This window comes from Phacochoerus africanus, chromosome 15 (genome assembly GCF_016906955.1).
Source record: "Phacochoerus africanus isolate WHEZ1 chromosome 15, ROS_Pafr_v1, whole genome shotgun sequence".
Classification (NCBI taxonomy): domain Eukaryota; kingdom Metazoa; phylum Chordata; class Mammalia; order Artiodactyla; family Suidae; genus Phacochoerus; species Phacochoerus africanus.
This window is the reverse complement of record NC_062558.1, coordinates 99,820,598-99,845,275: the sequence shown is the minus strand read 5'-3', so window position 1 is coordinate 99,845,275 and position 24,678 is coordinate 99,820,598. Positions and strand designations below refer to the sequence as shown.

The 24,678-nt window shown below is 40.7% G+C and overlaps 1 protein-coding gene across 6 annotated transcripts in view; it reads left to right on the top strand.

The window, feature by feature from the left end:
* Nucleotides 1-24,678, top strand: part of SGMS1 (sphingomyelin synthase 1) — a 311,375-nt gene that overhangs the window by 257,166 nt on the left and 29,531 nt on the right. For all 6 annotated transcript variants that reach the window (XM_047762700.1, XM_047762703.1, XM_047762702.1 and 3 more), the window contains one exon: nucleotides 15,698-16,545. In XM_047762700.1, coding sequence (XP_047618656.1) covers nucleotides 15,923-16,545 — 623 coding nt within the window. In that variant the 5' untranslated portion in view covers nucleotides 15,698-15,922. The remainder of the gene's footprint in view (nucleotides 1-15,697; nucleotides 16,546-24,678) is intronic.

The window sequence follows — 24,678 nt, the reverse complement described above, 5'->3', positions numbered from 1 at the left end:
CCTTAACTGTCCTTGTTCAGATCTTTTAATTTTATCATGTCTTTTAAAAAAGTTAACTAATTTTACAACTTCTGTAATTTTACATAATATTTTTATGGTTCAGCTATCGTCATTGATTTAGCTGCAAGATTCTAATTTTGTTGCATTAAGTTATAGTTTTGGAAGCCAGAAAATAAAGCTTTTTACATTTTTTATATCAAGCCATTATAAATATTTTAGTGATTGTCTAAGGTTAGTGCTTCTGATAAACTGTGTGCTCTTTAATTGTAGACTTTTATACTTCTTTGAGGTCCTACACTCTAGACATGGTCTTGTTTAAGTGATTTTAGGATAGTTCAGATATGCCGTATGTTTGCCTGGAGAACTGTGGAAATATCTGTGTTGCTCATTATGGAGTCACTAGATACACATTAGAGTCATATGGATATAATGGAAGGAGCATCAATTTATGGATTAGGGGGAAGAAAAAAAAAGGTATTTTAGTCCCTGTAATTCCATACCTAGTTGTATTGCTTAGGCACATGATCTCTGTTAGAGATCTCTGTCTCCAAAATCCTTCATAATTTGGGGTTAAGGTGCTGTGATGAGTCTATAATTTCATAGACTTTCTGCTGCCCCCTGGTGGTATCCTACCTTAGTCCAAGGCTAGATCTGCAGTCCCTTTGTCAACAACCTGAGCCTGTGCTTCAGTGCTGACCTGCGTGATGGGTGAGCGTCATCCTTCTGTGCAGTGGAGCTTTGGTGCTACTGACCATTGGCCAGTTGATAAAGGAGCTCGGTGAAGGTGGGCCCTGGAGGTTTGGGAAATTATCAGATAGATAATAGAACCAAGAAGTCATGGTCAGTGGTAACGGGAGAAAAGCTGATGAGTTGATGGATATTTATTTTTAAGAGTTGGTATAATTGTTGTCAGAAAAAAATGCTTAATGCATCTTTTTTGAGTATGGAGGTGAAGGTAAAGACACCTTAACACTTGCTTTCCCTGAAATCCAGGAGCCCAGGGAAAGGAGACTGTCAGGGGACAAATTTATGGGGGAAAACTAGAACATGGCGAAGACCACAGGGCGTACCTTAAGGTGTCATCAATTTAGAATTTACCCCTTTAGAGGATCTCTAGTCTGAAAATAGTTTAAACTTATCCAGCTATTATTAAAGTAGTATTAGGCATTTATTTTGGGACGTAGACTTGAACTTGATTTCCTCTCTCCAGGCCTATCAGTTGCTGCTAATTTTGAAACATGGTGATAGTCCCCAGGGTCATCTTCCTTAAATTAGCTCTCCTCTTACCTCAGTGAGTTAAGTATATTTTTATAAGTGTAGATTTAGAAGAGATTTGGTAGATTTTTTTTTTTTCTTCTCATTGAAATGAAAAAGCTTTGGTTTCCCAGCTACTGGAGATTTCTAATCCTCAGTGACAATAAAACTTCACTCGAGATAAGGTTTTTTATCTTATATTAAGAAGTTGTGTTCTTTTTTTTTTTTTTTTTGGCTTTTTGCCTTTTTGCCTTTTCTAGGGCCCCTCCCATGGCATATGGAGGTTCCCAGGCTAGGGATCTAATTGGAGCTGTAGCCACCGGCCTAGGCCACAGCCACAGCAACTCAGGATCTGAGCCACGTCTGTGACCAACACCACAGCTCATAGCAATGCCAGATCCTTAACCCACTGAGCAAGGCCAGGAATCAAACCCACAGCCTCATGGTTCCTAGTCAGATTCATTAACCACTGAGCCACACAGAACTCCAAGAAATTGTGTTCTTTTCTTTTAGCCTACTTTTAATCTGTTACCATCACTAGGCAATTCCCAATTTAAATATACTTTAAATTAGTTTTATTTTATTATTATGCATGGTGATCAGGGCCCCAGGCTTCCAAAGTCTTTAGGTTATTAAAAGTAGTAATGCTTCTGAGTAAAATCATCAGCACACATCTAACTAAAAATTTCCAACAATTTCTAGGTAGTGGCAGCATTACTTCTGGGAGAGAAGTAATTTAGAAAATGAAATATTAAACCTTCTAGGACATTTTGATGGTGTATAAGAGAAAAATATATTTGAAATCTGAGCTGCCTTAGAAAATCTGGGGAAATGGTTACTGTATATAAAATGTATCTAGATTTTATAGTACTGTTATTCTCATCATTGCTTTAGTATTTAAAAAGCACCATTTAGTGTGACTAAAAATACAATAGAAATTCTGCTTTTAGATTCTGTAAGGAGGGGAAAAATCTTTTTCCCCTACTCATCTTAAGAGTCCTTGGCAGGGGTTTCATATCTTAGACCGACAGAAGACAGACTAACAAGAGAAGGGCAAGCAAGTTTAATAATGCTTATGGCATATACATATGAGGGGAGAATTAGTGATCAGTAGCTCTGGTAAGAACTTGGGTTTATGTAGCATCTTAAAAGAATAATCAATTTTTAGAGTAGTGATCAAACAAAGAAAAGGACTTTGAGCTTCTTGAGGAAGCAAATGTGAGAAGGCAAGTATATGAGAAAACTAGTAGTAGATAAGGGCTACCAAGTTTCGTCCAGTGCCACCCTGGGCTGATAAGAGTCTTTAGACGCTTAGGTTGTCTCTAGTGGTCAAGTTCTGTCCTTCCTGGTAGAGCAGGGAGAGGAAATTCTTTGACAAACTCATGACCTACTTCTGGGCAAATAGGGGGAGGGCTTGTCTTGTATCTGCTTCTGTTGCTGAACCCAAGTTTGTGTGCCTGACACGCAATGAGAAAAAGAACAGCTGAATTGTCAGTGTGTGGAGCAGAGAAAGGTTTATTGCAGGAGAATGGGCAGCTGGTGCTTATCAAGCCTCAACTCCCCTTTGGAGGGAAGGGTTTTTATAGGCAAAATTCGGGAGGAGGGCTGCTGGGTGTGTGACCATCCCTCTGCTTGGTTGGTAGTGAGGCAACAAGGTGATGCTCCAGGAATCTCGACCATAAGTCTTTTGGGTACTATCAGTCCTGGGGTCCTAGTGCTTGTGTTCAGTCTGAAGTTACCATCCTCCACCTGGGTGCGAGCCCTAGTTCCCATAGAAGAACTCAGAGATAGTTAGCAACTTGTTACCCACCTCCCCTGAGAAAGTACCAGGACCCTGCCCCATCCTGCACGATGGTTTCCTTCTGCATTCCTTCACTCCCCTAATTAGCAACTAATTGGTTTGAATATGCCCCTTGGAGCTTAGGAGCTTCAAGGAGGCTGAAAGCCTTTTTCCTACAAACCAGAAACTCTCAAAAAGGCTTTTCTGCCTAGGAGGGCCCCATGGGACCCTGCCGGTTTCACTCAGCTCAGAATACTCCTTATGCCAGAGTGGTATATTCTGCTACCCTTCAGTACCAAGAACAGCCTTAGTGCTTTAAGGCTGCAGTGGTGTTCCTGGTCTGGGACAGTAAGGATGGTCCAGGATGCACATTGGCAGCTGCGGTTTGACATTAGAGGGAGGAAAACAGAGCCAGGATACTGAAAAGCCTGATGCAGCAGGAGAATTCTTCAAGATCTCTTTTCCTGTTTTCCTTTAAAAAATTAATTGGTACGGAATAATAGTAAACATTTTCTATTTTCAGTCATTGTTCTTGGATACTCAATGAACTCTTTCAATATAGCAATTCATATCCTCTTGAGTTCTGAAAATTTTTCTTAAAAGATTGATTATAATTTTCCTGTTGGTTTTGTTTTCTTTTTTTTTGTTGTTTTTTGTTTTTGTTTTTTTTTGTTTTTTGTTTTTTGGTTTTTTTTTTTTGGTCTGTGCACTTTCTTGAGCTCCTACTGTTTTTTCACATATGGAACTTTCTGGATGACTTTTTTTAATGTTTTTACCTTTTCACTCAGTTTTCCATCTTTCTGTCTTGTTTTACTTTGAGAGATTTTTTACATCTTTATTTTCTAGGGAATTTTTCATTTGGCATGAATTTCCAAGAGCTTTCTTTAAAAAATTCTCAGAATTTTTCGTATCATTTTGTTTTTGTTCAGTATCTCTTTGAGAATGTTAATAATAATTTTTCTTAACATTATAATTTCCCTACTGAGTGGGTTCTTCCAAGTTCTTTTTTCTTATTATTATTTTCTTTCTAAACTCTGGCTTTCATATTTGTTCGAGTTGCTTCAAATGTCTTTTTTGTTTGTTTGGTCCAGTCTTATTTTAAAGAAGGCACTAAAAATGCTGTCTGAAAGCACTTTGCATGAGTGGAGCTCGTTTATATGGATTTCAGTGCAAGAGGATCTGTGCTCTTTTCTCTTATAATGTCTGAGGTTCTCAGAAAGGCAATGATGCTGTTCATCTGCCTGGAAGTTTTCATCCTGGCTCCGGGTATCCCGAGTGTCTAATGAGGCAGAGAGCTAGGGCGGGTCTGAGCTAACATCTATGTGCAACTTTGACTTAATCCCTTGTTGTTAGTGTGATGGCCTTATTTTCAACTGTGTTCATTGAAACACAGTGTTTCTATCTACTCGGTGTTTCTTCCAGTCTATGCTGGTGAAGGAGGAGAGGTAGCTGTTCTGCTGTGCAAAGTGGGAACCCGAAGGTAGCAACTTCGATGGTCTTTCCACCAGTGCTTCTGTTTTTAGCTCCACTTCACCCTCATTTTGAAGGTACCACCAATTCCTCATCCTTTTAAGGCCTCTTATATAAATCAGATTGCTTTTCATTTTTCCTCTTTATTGGCTTGGGGTTCTGCTCTCTTGGGTTTGCTGTCAGTTACCACTAGTCCATTTGCTTCCTAAGCTCCTAAATTAGTGGTCTCCTCTTTTCTCTTTGCCTTTCTTTTTTTCTTTTCTTTTTCATCCCTATACTATCATTTTAGGTGGGTTTTAGGAGGCAGTGGAAACTAATGCATATGTACAATTAGACATCTTTTTAAAAATAAGATTCGTCTTTTGATGGGCTGGATTCCATTTTCTACACCTTTCTCCCTGTAAAAAGAATATGGGTGCTGGATTACTTGGGTTTGGAGGGTTTGAAAAAACCTGTCAATTGCCTTTAAACATATATACTTTAGATTTTTGCTGATTTCTCTTCTGCTTATGGCTTACCTTCTACCTTTTGCTCTCTCTTCTTTTGTCCTGAGGCATCAGCCCACCACAAGCCTAGGAGAGAACCGGAGTTTCCCTGAGTACTCTTTAAACACACCTGCCCCGTATTTTCTTTCTACCATGTCTTATTCTTTTATTCTGGTTTTATATCATTAGTGTACTCACTTTACCACCTGTTCAGACTTATTTTATTTTCTCATGTTCATGGTTTGGTAAACTTCCCGTTTGTCACACCTGCCAGCTTTCCTTCATGGTGGATTATTTCCTCATATGATTTATACTTTTCAATTGCTCGTTCATCCTTAGCTGAGATTACTTTCTCCATGGGAAACCTGTGAGCTCTTGCTTGTTGAAGAGTCTCTAAGGGGCTATTTTGCATTTACTTCTCTCTCTTTTTTTTTTTTTTTTTTTGCCTTTTTAGGGCCAAACCTGTGGCATATGGAGGTTCCCAGGCTAGGGGTCCAATTGGAGCTGTAGCTGCCAGCCTATGCCACAGCCACAGCAACGTGGGATCCGAGCCACGTCTGCGACCTACACCACAGCTCACAGCAACACCAGATCTTTAACCCACTGAGCAAGGTCAGGGATCAAACCCGAAACCTCGTGGTTCCTAGTCGGATTCATTAACCACTGAGCCACAACGGGAACTCCCTTCTCTTTTATATTTATATTAATTTCTTGGGGTTTCTTAAAAACAGAGGATAATAAAACATGGCCTCATCTTTTTCCTAAGCCATTGTCTTTTTTTCATAGCCCTGATTTACTTCTATGTTGGATTCAGAAGTATATGCAATCTTTTTAGTCCAGCTGAACAAGCAGTAAAGTGGAAGGGTTTTGACTCTTAGTTTTAAAAGGAATGGGGGAAAAGGAAAGGAATGGAGTGAGGTGTGGTGGAAATAAGAGCCTGTATTAGCCTTTCCCAAGTTTCTTGGGGTGGATGAGATCACCACTGTGCATCAGCTGGATGTGAAAGCCCATGGACTTTGGAAGCATTGATTATATCCTAACATTCTTCAGTGCAGCTGAAGTGCGTTTGTCCCAGGACTGCACATTAACTTGATGAATATTGTAAAAGAGCCCTGCTGATTTCAGACTTATAGAGACACTTCATCAGTTGAGTGGGAATAGATCTCTTCAGAGTTTTGGTAATTGGGTTCCAAGAATGAAAACCCAAGGGAAAACTATAGTGATTAGTTGTCATTAGAGTTATGTAGAGTTTTCCTGCTATAATGACAGCAAGGCAGAGTTCTCAAATGGTCTTTGGCAGTACACTGTGTAAATGGATATTAAAGAAAATCTAGATGATATATGATAGAAGAGTTGCAATTCTGTTGGTTTGTTGTTTTCTCTCTGGAATGACGGGAAATATCTGAGACTGGAATTTCTTTATGCACTTAGATTTGCATTTCAGCTCTATCTTTGTTGATGATTTGGTTCATATCCCAAGACCGTTATGTTTTAGGAATATGACAGTTTGGGAACTTAATTAATCACAGAGGGCAAAAGTTCCAATTATTTAGAGAAATCTACAAGCCCGTTTCATATTTTTAAAGAGAGCGTATGTAGGAAGCATCTTTTTCTTTGTTTTTAATGGCTGCAACCACAACATATCAAAGTTCCCTGGGCCAGGGATTGAATCTGAGCCACAGCTGCCGACCCATGTCACAGCTGCAGCAACTCCACATCCATTAACCCACTGCACCAGGCCAGGGTTCAAACCCTCACCTCCTCAGCAATCTGAGCTATTGCAGTTGGATTCTTAACCCACTGAGCCACAGTGGGGACTCTGGAAACATCTAATTTTAATTTTACAATGCAGCCTGCATGTTTAAAAATATAGAATATGCTTGAAAGAAAAACAATCTTTTTTCTTTTCTAACTACAAGTAATATGTCTTTATCAGAGAAATTAGAAAATACTGGGGGGAAAAGGAGAATGTTATTTCAAAATTTTATCACTTAAATGTAACAGTTCACAGTTGATATCCACCTTCTAGACATTTTTCCTATGGGTATTTGTGATACCTGTGTTCACAAAAATGGTATCATTCTCTTTTATATGTATATAACTTTAAAAATAAATATGTATCACAATATATGAAGAAATAGAGTCCAGTCTTTAGTGGAGGCTTAGTATTGTTGTGTCATGATGTATTTAATTCTCAATTTTAGGTTGTTTCTAATTTTGTCCATAATAGGTGATTCTTTGAAATTTCTAGTTACTGAATATTTACATTCCATCACAGAATGACCCAAATGGAGGCTCAGGCTGTGGGGAGTAGAATGAGCTAGTCTTGCTGGTGGTAGGCCTTTCCAAGAAATGAATGAAACAGTTTTGTATTTCATACTGTGAGAGAGAAACTGGACCATGATTTATAGTATACAGTTGACATGGCTGGTTTCTTGTCATTATGTCATATCCACTACTTTTGTCATCCAAAAATCATCTCTTTCCCTCTGGAACACTGAGGGCTGCAACATTGGAGTCATTTAGGAGGAAGACACAAAAAAGTGAGGCTATCAGTTGTGTTAGTTGTAGGGCAACTGCTGAGAAAAAATGCATTTCAGATATCTCGAAATATAAGTATCATACATCGTTAAATAACCAAGGCATGGAGGAGACCAACAGATGTCCACATGAGCTTCTTCTGACAGCCCAAGTAGACCACAAGGCAAGTATGTTTACTTCAGCAAGACTTTCTTTCTTATATATGAGCAAAATAGGCCAGCATATACTCAGTTTAAGGAGCTGTTTTATAAGGGGTGCTTTCATTTGCTAACCAGAATTTGACTGTGGAATTGTGACCACTGCACATAATAGCAATTTAAAATAAACAATGATTTAGGATTTCCTGTCGTGGCACAGTAGAAACGAATCCGACTAGGAACCATGAGGTTGCGGGTTCAATCCCTGGCCTTGCTGAGTGTGTTAAGGATCCCGCATTGCCATGAACTGTGGTGTAGGTGGCAGACGCAGCTCGGATCTGGTGTTGCTGTGACTGTGGCGTAGGCCAGCGGCTCCAGCTCTGGTTCGATCCCTAGCCTAGGAACCTCCATGTGCTGCGGGTGCGGCTCTAGAAAAGACCCAAAGAAAGAAAGAACGATTTAAAGGTTAAGGCATCAAAGGTAATCTAAAATTTCCTCAACAGGCGGGGGAGGGAGTGGGATGGACTGGGAATTGGGGATAATTAGATGTAAACTATTGCATTTGGAGTGGATAAGCAATAAGATCCTGCTGTATAGCACTGGGAACTATATCTAGTCACTTATGATGGAGCATGATAATGTGAGAAAAAGAATGTATATATGTATGTGTGACTGGATCACCTTGCTGTATAGTAGAAAATTGACTGAACACTGTAAACCAGTTATGGTGGAAAAAATAAAAATCATTTAAAAAAAATTTTCCTCAACAATACATTGAAATTAAGTGGATGTTATTCTAGCCATTTTTTCTTCTTCAAATAAATACAGTTGTATGAATTCTGCCTATTTAATTTAATTATTGTTAAATAACAAAAAAAAATTACTGCTAATTAGATTGGTTGAGAGAAAAGCATTCAGGAGCTCTCCAGATTGAGTCGGAGAACAATTGAATTATGAGTATTTCAGTGGGCTGCATTGCCCTCGAAGATCCATAAGGTTATTATGGACTTTTATGGAAAGTTCTAGTAGATGTAAAGACCTTTATCTGGGTTTGAAGTATTTAGAAAAAGACAATTTGTCTGTTTCATAATAAAATAGTATCATTTCTTGATTTGCCCCCAGGTCACTTTCTTTTATAAAATCTGAGCTAAATACTACATGTTCACCAAATTTCAGTCTTGCATTAAATTGACTATATAAGGTAGTAGGATAAAATCATTTGTATACTCCAGGTTGCTTTTGTTTTTAGAGATTTGATACATGGAACAGAAAGTTTACTCTGTGCTTTTAAGACTCATTATGCATGCACTACTTCCTGCTTTCATTTGCCATTATCAGCATTTAGAAACATGTAGAACTTCCCTATAGTTTCTTCATAGATTTGCCAGCTAATTTGCCAGTTTAATCACAAGGTCCATCATGCCTTAAAAATAATCATAAAAATTCATTTCTTAACTTCTTGGCACTCATTTCAAAAGTTCGTTGAGGAGTTCCTGTCATGGCTCAATGGAAACAAATCTGACTAGTATCCATGAGGATGCAGGTTCAGTCCTCTGTGAGAATGCCTTGCTCAATGGGTTAAGGATCCGGCGTTGCTGTGAGCTATGGTGTAGGTCGAAGACTCAGCTTGGGCCCCGTGTTGCTGTGGCTGTGGTATAGGCCGGCAGCTACAGCTCGGATTTGACCCCTAACCTGGAAACCTCCATATGTTGCTACAGGTGTGGCACTAAAAAGGCAAAAAAAAGAAAAAGTTCATTGAGTCTTCAAAGAAGAATAAATTACATTTGGTATAATAATTTCTTACATTTTAATGTATTGCTTTATGTTTTCCTAAGTGCTGTTAGGTATATGTAAATTCTAACTAATGGAATAAGCAAATGGAATAAATTATTTCACTGTAGGAAACTGAGGTCCTGGGGTTGGAACACAAGTTAATGACAGAGCAAGCATTAGAACTCAGATTTCTTGAGCATTTGCTGAATGGATAGTCGTATTGTGTGTTGTGTGGTATTTTCATTTTTGAAAACTTGTATTCCATGTACAATTCATATGGTAGCTTTTTTTAGTACAACAATGTCTTATTTCTAGACAGTGCCAGATAACAAGTTAATAGATTCTTTTTGAGTAAGAATAAGCAAATATTCATAATTGATTTATTTAGTGATTTTGTAGGTTAATGTTTTTTTCCTTATCATGATGGTCACTTTAACTTCTTTTTCTGTATTTTAGAGATCTGGATTTGATAATTATTTATAAAGAGTTTATGGTGTCTTGTGGTGTATTATCTAATGGATTTTCTAATATTAAAGCCTAAATATATATAGTTTAAGAATTGGAGCCAAATAGTATTCACAGATTTATTATTTATTTGGTTGAGGTCTAATTACAAAAAAAAAAAAAAAACCTGTGGAGTTTAGAATCTATAATGACTATGTGCCTTTGTGCCTGCCCTTTATCTTAGAAGACTGCATAATTTTTTTAGAAGACTTTTTAGATTATCTTTCATATATGCTCAAATCTATGAGACTATTGACTCTTCACAGTGGAAAAGTCCTGAAAAGCATCTCTGTCTAGGCCCAGGACTAACTCTTTGCTGTGTATGAAATTTTAGGCAAATCACAAATCTCCCTGGACTTTAGTTTACTTATATCTAAAAGTTCCAGATGAGCAAGAGTTCCAGCACCTTTTCCATCGCTCAAATTCTGTAGTGTTTGGAATAAAGAGTTTGTGTACAGACTTTATTCTTCTATTACATACATCTTCCCAGTTCTGAGAACTAAGTCTAATGATTTGAGCTCTATGTTATTTCTTAACATTCTCCCAGTAATGGATTCAGAGTGGCTTTTCTGAAGGATGGCGGTAATAGTTGTTTTCTGAGCCCAGCCTAATGGTACAGTCTGCTGGGTCTAGATGTGAAAGCACTTTGCCTTTTCCTTCTCAGAAACACCACAGTATACCTTAAATTGAGTCTTTGGGTCCAAGGGGAAGGCACTGTTTCCTGTCTCCTACAGCGGGGCTCCAGGTTCTCTGAGTAAGTCCTCATCTTATAGCTGTGCCCAGTGGTTATTACTTCCATAGGAATGACTTCTTCCCTCTACGAGCTTTCAGCATCAGCTGCAGGAAAACAGCACATATGCCTTTATTTTCAAGCTTCAAATCTCGCTGGAAAAATAAACGCTTCTTTTCTCATGATCTTTGGAAAGATGTTTTTATTCATGTGTGTCCGAGTGATTTGGGCTTTAAAAAAATGCCATTTGGAAGTGGCAGCTTCATTAAATATTTATGAACTGCAACTGGGAGCCCTGTTGAGCATTAGAAAGGAAGCAGGACTTTATGAAAAGAACAAGACATATTTCTTGGAATAATTAATAGCTTTCATTCCTTTTACGTGATTGGATGTAAAAATAGCCAAGGTAGTTGTTAATCCCATTTTCCAGAGGAAACCGAGCTTGGAGAGGTTAAAGGATTTTGTCAAGAAGGGAGGTAGCTAGGCTGGGTCTCAACCTCAGGCTCCCTGCCTCTCACAGTCAGGGCTCTCCCTACCATGTCATGCACACAAGACAGAATATATTTTGTGGTACATATATTAGTGATGTAAGAATCCAGAGAGGAAAGAAAAGATTGTGGAGTGACCAGGAAAGGCTTCGCAGAGAAGGATCTTAAAGACTACGAGAAGAATCTAGACTTGTTGAAGAGGATTAGATAGAATTTTCCAAGTTGTGGGGGAAGCATAGGGACTGAACAGCTTTGTTGTCCTAGTTAATTAATGGAAGCTACTGGTTTATCTTACCGTCTCTTTAAGAGTTCTATCAAAAACTGCCTCTTAAACTTGCTTTTACATGATCAGTGTTCCTTCATTTGGATAGAAGCTTGCAATACCAGTGTGTGTCTGTGGTGTATGTTTGTATATATGTGTATGTGAGGTGTGTATGTATATTGTGTGTGTGTGTGTCATGGCCCTATATTGTTTCCTCCCATTTGATACTGTGTCTTAAGAGGCGACTCCCTGACCATTTCCCCATCAGGGAGAAGTGAGATAATTCCTTGGCCTTGGTCTGGTTCTTACGGTTCTGAGGGGTTTAACCCTCCTGGTAGACTTCGTGGGTGGAGCAAGGGGAGGAATGAAGAACCTATAGGAAAGGCCCATGTTCATTTCATGAGGCCTGAACCCTCAGCTGAGAATTTAGAGTTCTTATGGCCATCTCAAGATGTTATGGGATCCATTGGCTCTTATCCTAATTCTGCTGAAGAGTATTTGGGGGGAGGCCTGGGGTTTGATGCCAAGGGATCCCCTTTCCTGCGGGACATTCTGCCAGGACTCCCATTTGGTGGATGTCTTCTTGTCCCTCTGGTTACTGTTAGCAATGATTGAAGCTGCTCTGCAGTGGTTTTTAGGTGGCCAGAGCTTCACTTTGGTTTCATATTTCTCTCTTAGGGGTGCCCATCTCATTCTCCCTGATCATTCAGATTGTTTTAAAGCGGTTTCCAATATCAATGGCATTTTCAGTTGGTTTACTTTTCATTATATCATCTACATGTTGCTAAGTTGCAAGGGCACTTCCTTAGATGTGGACTGGGCCCTGGGAAGGTGAGCTGTGTGGATGCTTAACCTTGTGTCACTTCCTCCGTCACTCATAGTCCCCTGGGACAGGCTAGACAAACACTGAAACTCTAGAGAATGCGGGGAAGGTGCACAGCAGCTCAGATGCTCAGAAGAAAGAATGCCAGTTCTTTTGCACTGCCTGGAATAGCTTTTAAGCGCTACTCCCATTGGTTGGTTGTTAATTTGGTCTGGGAAATTGGGAATCTTCATTCCAGAGTCAGATTTTGGGGTTCAGGAGAGACATGTTTGGACTTGGAAGTCTGAAGACCTGAATTCAAGTATAAGACATGAGCCATTACCTCCCAGTGTGTCCATCAGGAGTTAATAGTTACTGGGGAGGAAAAGAAGTAGAGAGCAGGGCAGCTTTGATGAAGTCAGTTGAAGAAATGCTGGTGGAGTTTCTTTACTGGAAGATTCCCTGGAGCTTCTAACATGCTAAGGTGGGCTGCTAACCCTAGAAAGATTACAGTATGGAGTTCCCATCGTGGCTCAGTGGTTAGTGAATCCGACTAGGAACCATGAGGTTGTGGGTTCGATCCCTCGCCTTGCTCAGTGGGTTGAGGATCCGGCATTGCTGTGAGCTCTGGTGTAGGTCACAGACGCAGCTTGGATCCCACAATGCTGTGGCTCTGGAGTAGGCCAGCAGCTATAGCTCCAATTAGACCCCATATGCCGAGGGTGTGGCCCTAAAAAGACAAAAAGACAAGAAAAAAAAAAAAAGATTACAGTATGCAGGTCCAAGGCTTATCTAGACTTTTTTTTTTTTTTTTTTTAAAGCATGGAGCATTTTATCAGATTATTATTCCACAAAGCATGTTTAGAAAACACTATCATCACTGATGTCTGATTCTTAAACCTGCATATCTGTGCAAGTTTTTTTGGTAATTAACATGTCGTTCTTATTTTGAGAAAAAAAAAAAAGGTTAGCCCACTATTAGATGGTGTGCTTTCATCGTGAGCTGTAGGGGACAGTAGTTATTGAATATGATAGAAATATGAGGAAAAAAAAATCCTTTCTCTACTGAAGTATGATTGACATATAACGTATTTGTTTTGTATTCTACAACATAGTCTGATGTTTGAACACACTGCAGAGCTAATCACCACAGTAAGTCTAGTTACCATCTGTCTCCAAGTAATTGACTCCTTCACCTGTTTTGCTTACCTCCAACCCTCTTCCCCTCTGATAGCTACCAATCTCTTCTCTGTATTTATGAGTTTTGTTTTATTTTGTTTGCTCATTTGTTTTTTAGAGTCCACATACAAGCAAAATCATATAGTATTTGTATGGATTTTTTGACTGACTTATCTCCTTTGGCATAATGCCCTCAAAGTCCATTCATGTTGTCACAAGTATTAAGTGTACACTGTTGGGGGGAATGTCCATTTGTGCAGCCACTATGAAAAACAGTGTGGAGAGTCTCAAAAAATTGAAGAGAACTGCCATGTGATCCAGCTATTGTGGGTATTTATCTGAAGAATGTGAAAACATTAATTCAAAAAAATATATGCACCTCTGGGTTGACTGCTGTATTATTTACAGTACCCAAGATAGGAAGTAACACATACCACATCTTCTTTATCCATTCATCCATGGATGGACACACACATATATACACATACACACAACAATGGAATACTACTCAGCCTTAAAAAAATTGAAACGAGAACAAAAACAGACCCCTTTTTAGTGCTAGGTTGTGCACCATCAGCTCTCACAATATGATTTTTAAAGTACTGACAGAAACCCTGTGAAGGAGGTATTTGATTATGCCCATTTTTCAAATTGATAAGATGAAATTCAAGGAGTAGGCTATGTATGGAGATGCTGAGAGCAAAGTATGGTCTGTCTTTTGCCAAAGGCCATGTTTCATTAACCATGATGCTTTGTTATAGAACCAGGTCCTATATTTTTAACTTTTCTTGCTTTTTTAATTTTATTTTAAATTATTATTACAGAAGTAATACATACTTATTAAAGAAAAATAGGTGGAGAGTTTCCTTGTGGCACAGCAGGTTAAGGATCTGGTGGTGTTGCTACTACAGTATGGGTTTGATCCCTGGCCTGTGAACTTCCACATGCTGCTGGTTGGGCCCCCAAAAAAGGGTGGGAGAAATGCCCCCAGGCCCATTATCAAGTGTAACTTCAGTTAGTATGTGATACATTTCTTTCCCATTCTTTTATGCAATGTTATGTTCATTAACCGTAGTTGTGGTTGAATATATATGTATAATATATATACATCATTTATACATATGTTTATCTTTACACATAAATAAATTTATAAAATTTTGAGTCCTGCTTTTGATTCTCCCCTACAGATATGCATTTTGGTTATTGCCACATCACTGGTTAAATATTTTAATGACTAAATACTCTGAGCCAGGACTTCTGAAACTTGTAGTTCATTTAGGCAAGCTGCCGCTTGACTGTGGGCAAGTTCCTTGATTTTTCTGGAATTCAGGTTTTCTCGAGTATAATTGAGGGAGTTGGATTGGATCATTGGTTTTGAAACTGGTATTCCATGAACCTCTTGGAGGCTGGGAGTAAAGGTGTCATCAGAGCAGAGATGACCCTTCAAGGCATCTTTTTCAACCCAATCGTCTACATTGATCATGTGCTTTGGGGTCCAGGCACATTTGGGAAAAGGGACTTACTGATTTTTTTTTTTTCCCCCTGAAAGTGTAGGGAGTTTCTGTTGTGGCAGAGAGGAAACAAACCCAACTAGTATCCATGAGGACATGGGTTCAATCCCTGGCCTCACTTGTTGGGTCAAGGATCCAGCATTGCTGTGAGCTGCAGTGTAGGTCACAGATGTGGCTTGGATCCCGTGTTGCTGTGTCTTTGGCATAGGCCAGCAACTGTGGCTTCTATTCGACCCCTAGCCTGGGAACTTGCATATGCTACAGGTGTGGCCGTAAAAAGCAAAAATAAAAAAGAAAAAGAAAAGAGTGTAAAATTGTTGGACTAGATGATCCTGAAGGTGAACATTTCTGAGATCCTCTTGTATGGTTTCTATTAACTTGTGTATGTGTTATATATTTTAAAACATTTATTTACCACTTAGAATGGTAGATTGATCAAATTTGCCGTATTCTATCAGATCATCTCAGAACCATGTACTAAGCTCAGAAAGAATCACAGATTGGTACTGAGTACTGTCCAAAGCGCTATTGCATCATTTCCTAGCAAAGGCAGCATTGTAGAGGCTGTAAAGTATTTCCCCTTTGATCATCTCAGGTCCAACTTAAGGCTCCTTTGGGGAAGATTAACCAGGGGCTTAGCGGTCCCTTAAACTAATACATGTTTGAAATCTATGGACCAATAACTGTTTTTCCATTTTTCTTTCGAATGGTTAGTTTCTGCATTTTGAGGAGATTGATTTGGATGTCCCAGTATCTTGACCTTTTTCTCTTGCCTCAACAGAAGGAAGAATCTTGTTCAAAAATGAGGTGAATTAACACTTGGACACTTAAGAACCTGGGACAGCTACATGAGCCTAAAAACCATCCCGAACATCTCACCACACAAGTCTGTCATGAGTCCTGACAGGATGAATGCACCACGGAGGGACAGTGTCCTGCCCTGTAGGAACAGTTACTGCTGACCTGCCGGGAGCAAGCGGGGGGCTGCGTGTTGTCCGCCAGTACAATGAAGGAAGTGGTTTATTGGTCACCCAAGAAGGTGGCAGACTGGCTGCTGGAGAATGCCATGCCAGAATACTGTGAACCACTGGAACATTTCACAGGCCGGGACTTGATCAACCTAACCCAAGAGGATTTCACAAAACCCCCCCTGTGCCGAGTCTCCTCCGACAACGGGCAGCGGCTCCTGGACATGATAGAGACCCTGAAAATGGAGCACCACATGGAAGCACACAAGAATGGTCACGCCAACGGGCACCTCAGCATTGGCACAGACGTCCCCGCCCCAGACGGCAGCTTCAACATCAAAGTCAAACCCAATGGGATGCCAAATGGTTACAGGAAGGAGATGATAAAGATCCCCATGCCCGAACCGGAGCGCTCCCAGTATCCCATGGAGTGGGGCAAGACTTTCCTGGCCTTTCTTTATGCACTTTCCTGCTTTGTTCTCACCACAGTGATGATCTCGGTCGTCCATGAACGAGTACCTCCTAAGGAGGTGCAGCCTCCACTACCGGACACGTTTTTTGACCATTTTAACCGGGTGCAGTGGGCCTTTTCTATTTGTGAAATTAACGGCATGATCCTTGTAGGACTCTGGTTAATTCAGTGGCTGCTCTTAAAATACAAGTAAGTAAAGTAAAAGCTCCCAGGACCAACGACCGGGGGGCTTGCACTGCAGATGTTTAATACTCATTATTTGGAGTGAAGATTATCAAGCAGTAGCGATCAAAGCACATTTTTGTTTTAAAAAATGCCTATCCTGTTGAACCACCTCAGTCTCTGGCAGCGTTAAGAAAATACTGTGCTTGTTGCCCGTTTTGTACAAGATTCACACAGAATGATGAGTAGGGTTGTTAGAGTTAAGGGTCTTCTATTTTCGCTTCACAGGAATGAAAACCCTCAGACGTCTTCAAAGAGTACAGGCTACTGAGCCACAAAAAAACTGCCCAGTCTTAGTGTGTACAAACCCAACGAAGCAATTGTTGACAGTCGGCCTATGGGCCATGAATGGCTGTAAAGCTTTTCCCACAGAGTCAGACATCTTGGAACCAAAGCAATATCTATTTGAAGATGTTCCGCACATAGCATTCAGAACAGCTAGTCCCGAGTAGCTTGGGCTATTGGGAGAATGACACCCACAGAGAACAGCTCTGAGTAGGTAGAATATGGATAAACCTGCATGGCTTTCCACCTGTATGTGTGGCACTTAAAGCAGTGTCCTATTCATGTTTCTTAGAATTTTAAATAGATACTTCCTTTTAGTTTCACATGGATCCCAAGTGGCTTTCATGTCCCAAGCCCTAAACTCAGTGCAGGTGAGCTGTTTGCCTGAGTTGCGTGTAGCAGATTAAACATCTACAGTGCCCTCCTCATTGGTGTCTGATTTTTCCATTAGGGGAACATCTTTATGGCTTCCATGCATGTGAGTTGAAAACTGGTTTGCTAAAGAACTGAGTTTCTCTCTGGTGAACTGTGTTTCATGACCCATGGTATGATTGAATATTAAGGCAGTCACCTTAAATCAAGAAAACAAAATGCAGACTGAGAGTTTATGTTGAACTTTATCTATTAGAAATGACGAGTTTTGCCTGGTATGTTTCATAAGGTCTGTAGTTTTGGTTTTTTTTTTCCCTATAAGTGAAAATAAAAGCAATTCCTGACTCTTTGCCAGGAAAGGACTATCTTAACCTTGAATAAAGGAAGTTGTTTAAGTGGCCAGTTTTTCTTTGAGGGCTGCTTTGGCAGCCCTGGAGCTAAATGTGAAATAGAAACAATGGTCTGGGCTGCATTTGATGTGGTGGAAGTCTTTGTTTGTTTGTTTGCGTTAGTTTTAACAGGCTAAATAGATAAGAACAGACAATGCTATCAATTATGTTCTTCCGCCTGTCAAACTTCAGTTCTGCTTTTGACTTTTAAGCTTTTTTTTTTTTTTCCTTAAAGGCTCATTAGGAAAAAAAAAAGATGCCTATCCATTTTTCCTTTACAAAGACAACATCAACACAAACTAGGTTTCCTGGGGCTTTCCTGATTTTTGTTGTTTTGTCTATACAAGTTTGTTTTCTGGTTTCTATCAAAATTCTTCCTTGCAAGCGAATAATTTACTGCCCCAGAATATAACATTATATACTTGTGCACTGCATGTACATGTCCAAACCTTTCACAGAAGTGTGACTTTTGAATAATTTTATCCCTGTTCTAAGATGCATCTTAACCATAGAGATAACTTCCTCAGAAGACTTTTCCTCAAATCTCTTTCTCTTAAGCTTTCTAATTTCGTGTTTCACCTGTTTTTAGTGCTAATACTGCTGTCATTTATATATTTAAATTGTTCCACAGCCACGCAGCAGTTGATTCATGCCTCGGGCAGAACTAACCCAGGGCTGGAATGCAGACTGTCTGGGCTCCCGCCCCAGCTGCACCCTTAACATGCTGGGTGGTGTGGATGAACCTCCAGATCTCAGGAGCCTTGTTTTTCTCCCAGATAAAATAAAGTCCTCTCAGTCTAGTCATTCTATCCTTCTAGACAACTATGCTTTATTTGATTTTAACATATTGAATAGGCCAGTTATGTTTGAGTATTATTGGCTGCAGAGCATTTTTCATCCAGAGTATATCTAACTAAGGATTCTTTAAAGTCCTAGCTCTGGTTTCTGCATCATCAGGATAACCTAACTGTTGTCATGGTAACCCTAAGCGTCCCCATCCCTGTCCTGCTCTTGGGGCACATGCCTGGCTTTCTGTCTCCCTCCCAGAGACTCCTCTTCAGTGTATGTGGTACCCAGACAAGGAAGAGATAGAAAGATCAGGATTGATACACCAAGCAACGCGTATTAATGAGCTGCCTTTCTTCGGCCTTAGTAAAGAAGGATAAACTGTTTTGTAGTTAGACCCCTTGTTTCTAGTTATTCGGCTGTTGCAGTATAGCAGTTTTATTATTCAGCATGTGGGAGAATGGATCCTTCTGGTGGTATGGAATATTCTGTTTATAAGCGATAACCAGAGAGTTCCCGTTCTAACTCAGCGGAAACAAATTTGACTAGTATCCATGAGGATGTAGGTTCGATCCCTGGCCTCACTCAGTGTGTTAAAGATCCAGTGTTGCCATGAGCTGTGATGTAGGTCACAGACACAGCTTGGATCTGACATTGCTGTGGCTGTGGTGTAGGCCGGCAGCTCTAGCTCTGATTAGACCCCCAGCCTGGGAACCTCCAAATGCCACCGGTTCGGCCCCAAAAGATAAATAAATAAATATGATAACCCCTCACTTTTTTTGTCCTTGACTCTTCTGCTGCTTTTGACCCCTCCCCTCAGCTTCTACCAGGAAGTCTACTGCACAACTCCACGAATGTACACAACTTCTAGGAGGTAAACCTCTTTGGTCAGTAATTTCTAAAGGGGCTTTTGATTTTACTTTGATCTTGAGAGTCTTGGGGCCTTAAAAAGTTAGCCTCTTCTGGAGTTTTCTCGTGGTACAGCGGATTAAGGGTCCAGTGTTGTCACTGCAGTGGCTTGCATCACTGCTGTGGCACGGGGTTCAACCCCTGGCCTAGGACCAGGAACTTCCATGTGCCGTGGGTGTGCAGCCAAAAAAAAAATTTCCAAAAAATCAGCCTATTCCTTCTTGCTTCTTTATCTTCTGCTTTTTAGAGAAGAATCAGAGGCTGAAACTATAGAGGATGACTTATTGAGAAATGAGATCTCTGGAATTTGAGCAACACCTCCCAACAACAAACTCTTCAGCCAGATGTTTGAGGTGCTAGAAAAGCTTGATGCTGAATTTGTGACTTTGTGACGTTTGGTTCTATCACTATGTTGTATACAAGTTGTTCTTTACTGTTAAACATAAGCTTGAGGTTTTTTATATTTAAAAAGTTTTTTGCCTCCTTTCCTTTTTAACCTCTGCCCCTCAAGTCTGTATGTATATATGCTTATATATACACATGTCCACGTGGGAGTCCCATGCCGTTGTGAAGTGGAAAGCAACAATAATACCTGTCCTTGAGAACTTTTTTGATTTTTAAAATTGTAAATAATGTTGTCTCCCCATTTAGAATTGGACTTTCAAGCCACTGACTAGGAAAAATTCCTGGGAAATCTCTGCATTTGTGTCAGACTTCACTGCAAAACAGGTATCCTTGTTTTAAGAAAGCATGATAAAGCCTATGTTAAACTGACAGCATTGGTAAGGATGTGCCACGCAGACTAAATTGTGGCTAACCTAGTGGCACCTACACGTGAAACGTGTGGCTCAGCACCATTAGGACACCGTGAATGCCCACCAGGAAGAAGGCCATGAGCAGGATGGCAGAATTTCCAAGTCGAGGATTTTCTAGTTGCCAGAGAGATCACCATGACTTAGTGTGATTATAGGTACCTCACACTCAGTTTGTGTAAAACCAGACTTACCGTCTTTTTCTTTCAACTTCTTTCTCCTTTCTGGGCAGTGGTATTTCCTAGAAAGCTTGAACTTCTCAGTTCCCTCCCTACAAATAGTCACTAAGTTCTGTCAGTTGTTATTTTAGGTTCGTTACCTCTTTCCATTCCTCCTTAGTGATGTGTAGCGGGAGCTCACCTGGAGGCCTAGTTCCTTAGTGTAATGCCCAAGGTCCTTCATGATCCGGCCGCAGGCTGTCGGAACTCATCTCTAGCTACTCTACTCCAGGGCTTCCCTCCAGCACTCCAAGGTCCTATCACATTCCATTCTGTTCATTGTCTATGTGTCTCCTTCACTGCCAGCCTCCCCCCCCCCCTTTTTTTTTTCTTTAAATGTGGAATCTCAGTTCCCAGACCAGAGATTGAACCCAGGCCACAGTGGTGAAAGCACTGTGCCTCCTAACTACTCAACCACCAGGGAACTCCCCCTTTACCACTAGACTTTAAATTCCCCCAGGGAAAAGACTAGATCCCATCTGTCATTCATCTTTATATTTCCACTGCTGGCTATCGCGTCTGGCACCTAGAAAATGCTCCTTTGAAATTCAATCATTCATTTAATTTGTATTTACTGAGAACCTAGCATGTGCCAGGCACTGTAGTAGACCCTGGGGTTGCTGCATTGAGCAGAGGCCCTTAGTCCTCTTACAGAGCTTATATTCTGGCTGGGGTGAAACAGACTGTGAACAAATGAATATGTAATACCAGCTAGTGATGAGAGAAATGGAGAAAAATAGAGCAGTATGAAGGATTAGAGAGGGTTGGGGATAGTGGACAGGGAGTGGTATTTTTTGATCAAGTGATTAGAAAGGCCTCTAATGAGGTGACCGATGAGCAGCAGACGTCTGAATACCATATAGGTGTTTGGGGGTAAGAGGAGTCCAGAGAAGAGACACAGCACAGGTGCAAAGTCACTGAGGTTTATTTGAGGAACATCCTGTGGGACAAAGTGGGGACACAGGGTCAGGGAGGTGTGGACAGCACCATGGGCCATGGAGAAAAAGAGTCAGAATTTTCGTTCCAAGTGTGGTGATAAGTCATTAGAGGAGAGTGATGTGGACGGATGTGTATTTTAAAAGAATCTCTGGCTGCAATATAAAGAGTGGAGAAACGAGACTGGCAGCAGGTGGTAGGTTAGGACACCATTGCAGATGGTCTGCGGGGAGATGATCACAGCTTAGACTCACTTACTTTTGGCCAGTGAATGTATTTTGTGCTGGAGCAGTGGGAAGGGATGAACTCTAGAAGTGCTGAATTCTAGAAGCCATGGCTTCTATTACATTTAGAACTCTTTTTCTTATAGCCACTGGGGTAGCTTCTCAGTACCTCATACAAGTTTTTTGGGGTCTCTCTGTGAATCTCTGAATTTAGTTATTTTTTTTTGTTTTGCTTTTTAGGGTCACACCTATGGTGTATGAAGATCCCAGGTTAGGGGTCAAATTGGAGCTACAGCTGCCAGCCATAGCCAGAGCTACAGCAACTCGGAACCTGAGCCACGTCTGCAATCTACATCACAGTTCAAGGCAACGCCAGATCCTTAACCCACTGAGTAAGGCCAGGGATCAAACCACAACCTCGTGGATCCTGTCAGGTTCGTTACCACTGCGCCACAGCAGGAACTCCAGCATCTCTGAATTTTATATGGAATTCGATGAGGAATGAATTCTGAGAGAGAATAAGATAGCATTCACTGATTTGGGAGCTCTCATGACTTTGCTTGAATGTATTTTATTTCAGAGCAAAGTCAGGTGACATGTTTGTCCTGGTGTTTGTTTTCTATCAGAGCTGCTTTTGGATCAGATATTTGCCTAATCAGTTGCGGGGTGTGAGTGGGTGGTATAAGGATGAGCTAATAAATATTGCAGGTTATATTGGTCCATTGTTGATGAAAAGATGTGAAGAGGGAAAAAGGAGACATTGAATAGTTGGGATGTGGGGTTGAGTTGAAAGAGCTTAGGGGTTGAGGCATTTGGGGCATGGGGTAGACCTTTCTGGCAGAAACAGTTTTATAGCGTTATAGGGAGAGTGGTAGTGTGGCCAAGTGGTTTTTTTTGAAAATCGATCTCACACCAAAAGGGAAGGAACTAGAGAAGGAAACAGTGTTGGCAGACTCTGCTTAAGACTCGCCATCTCTATGCAGAACCGCTTCTAGAGGCCTCGTTGATCCCACGTGAAGGAACAGATACAGTTTTCCAGTGTGGCTTTCCTGGGATTACACTCTAAGAGTACTTCAGTAGATTTTTAGAATATTTGGCTGCAGTGTGTGGTTTTTTGTTTTTTGTTTTCTTTAGCTGTGCTTTTGGCATGTGGAAGTTCCCAGGGCCAGGGAACCCACACCACTGAAGCAACCTGAGCCACTGCATTGACAATGATGGATCCTTAATCCACCACATCACAAGGGAACTCCACAGTGTGTTTTTACGGTCAGAGACCACTTCGGAAAAAACTTATTTTGTATTTTGTCTTTTGATAAATGCCCTGGGTTCAAAGGGCTTATTTGTTAGGACGGTTCCTGCTAACATAAGAAAGTTTATCGCATTTGCCTTTCTCTGTGAATGGAATCCAATTTCCAAGGACGTGTCCTGGTGCTGATTGGCAGCTGCTGCTCTCAGATGCTAATTTGATTGTTTTTGTTTTGGTTTGTGTCTTACTCAACAGACTAGACTTTCTATTCACATTTCTCTTTCATTTTACCCCAGCTTAATTTCATCAGCATTTCTTTTCACATTAAGTTGATTGGATCAAAGTACTTATCTCTTTGCTCTCTAATCCCCACAGTTATTGTCAACAATTTTGCAATTGCTTTTCAGTCTCTGATGATTTTGATTAGGTGAAATTCTTAAAAGCTATTGAGGTAAATCATTTGATATTAAGCAGGTCCCTCTAGGTTCCTATCCAATAGAATTTATTTTCCAAGTTCCAGAAGAGCCCCCCCCCACCTTTTTTTCTTTTTTCTTTTTTCTTTTTAGTGCTGTCCCCGCTGCTTATGGAGGTTCCCAGTCAAGGGGTCAAACTGGAGCTGCAGCTGCCTGCCTTCGCCACAGCCACAGTAACACAGCATCCAAGCCGTGTCTGTGACCTACACCACAGCTCATGGCAGCAACAGATCCCCAACCCACTGATCGAGGTCAGGGACCGAACCTTCACCCTCATGGATACTCGTCAGATTCATTTCTACTGTGCCACAATGGGAACCCCCAGAGTTTTTTTTTAAGGCTGGTTTCACGTTATTAGAAATTGACCGGGGCATTCCCGTCGTGGCGCAGTGGTTAACGAATCCGACTAGGAACCATGAGGTTGCGGGTTCGGTCCCTGCCCTTGCTCAGTGGGTTAACGATCCGGCGTTGCCGTGAGCTGTGGTGTAGGTTGCAGACGCGGCTCGGATCCCGCGTTGCTGTGGCTCTGGCGTAGGCCGGTGGCTACAGCTCCAATTCGACCCCTAGCCTGGGAACCTCCATATGCCGCGGGAGCAGCCCAAGAAATGGCAAAAAGGCAAAAAAGAAAAAAGAAATTGACTGTACACTGTGGACCACGAGGCTAGTCTCTAATGGAACTTCAGGGCGTATTTACATTTAGTAATTTATCACGAATTATTGAAGGTTGGTGCTAGGGATGCAGCAATAAGCAAAACAAAACTATATAGAGGTTATCTTCTGGGGAGTTTTTGTTCTCCCAGTAACATCTCAGTTTTTTTAAATGTGTGTTGTCCAAACTCTATCTGTGTATAAAACTTGTGAGGATAGAAATTCATGTTATTGCAGCTTTAGGGGAGCATCTAGCCCTTTATTTAATTGGCTGGTAAACTGTCATATTCCTCTCCAGCCATAAAACAAGATGAAAGCTCGGGGACCATCCTTTCCTCTCCTTCTCTACATGTTGCTGCATCTATTATATACTTTCTCAGTCTGTTATCTTCTCTTCCTTTTCATCCATTTTGTCAAAAATCAGTATCGCCCTGTTCTAATGGCAAATTCCAAACATTTGAATAACTAGAATTTTTTACATACATCGAATCAACTCTTAAAATAAGCAGTGTTTATTCTCTTGTCTCAGTGAAAATAATTGAGAAGATTTCATCAGAGAAATTGATGGCTTGCCCACGGTTCCACACAGGATATTTCAGTATAAATCCAGTCTAGAGATGTCCTGGTATAGTAGGCACCTGTCCTCTGGAAATTTATTTTCTTAGCAGATAGTGCAGCATAGATTCAATGCTAGCAGCATAGATAGACAGAATGAAAACAGATCAGTTCACTATTGGATAATAAGGTTTATGAGTCAAACACCATCCAAGAGATATTCATACTTGCCCCGAGACAGAGCTGC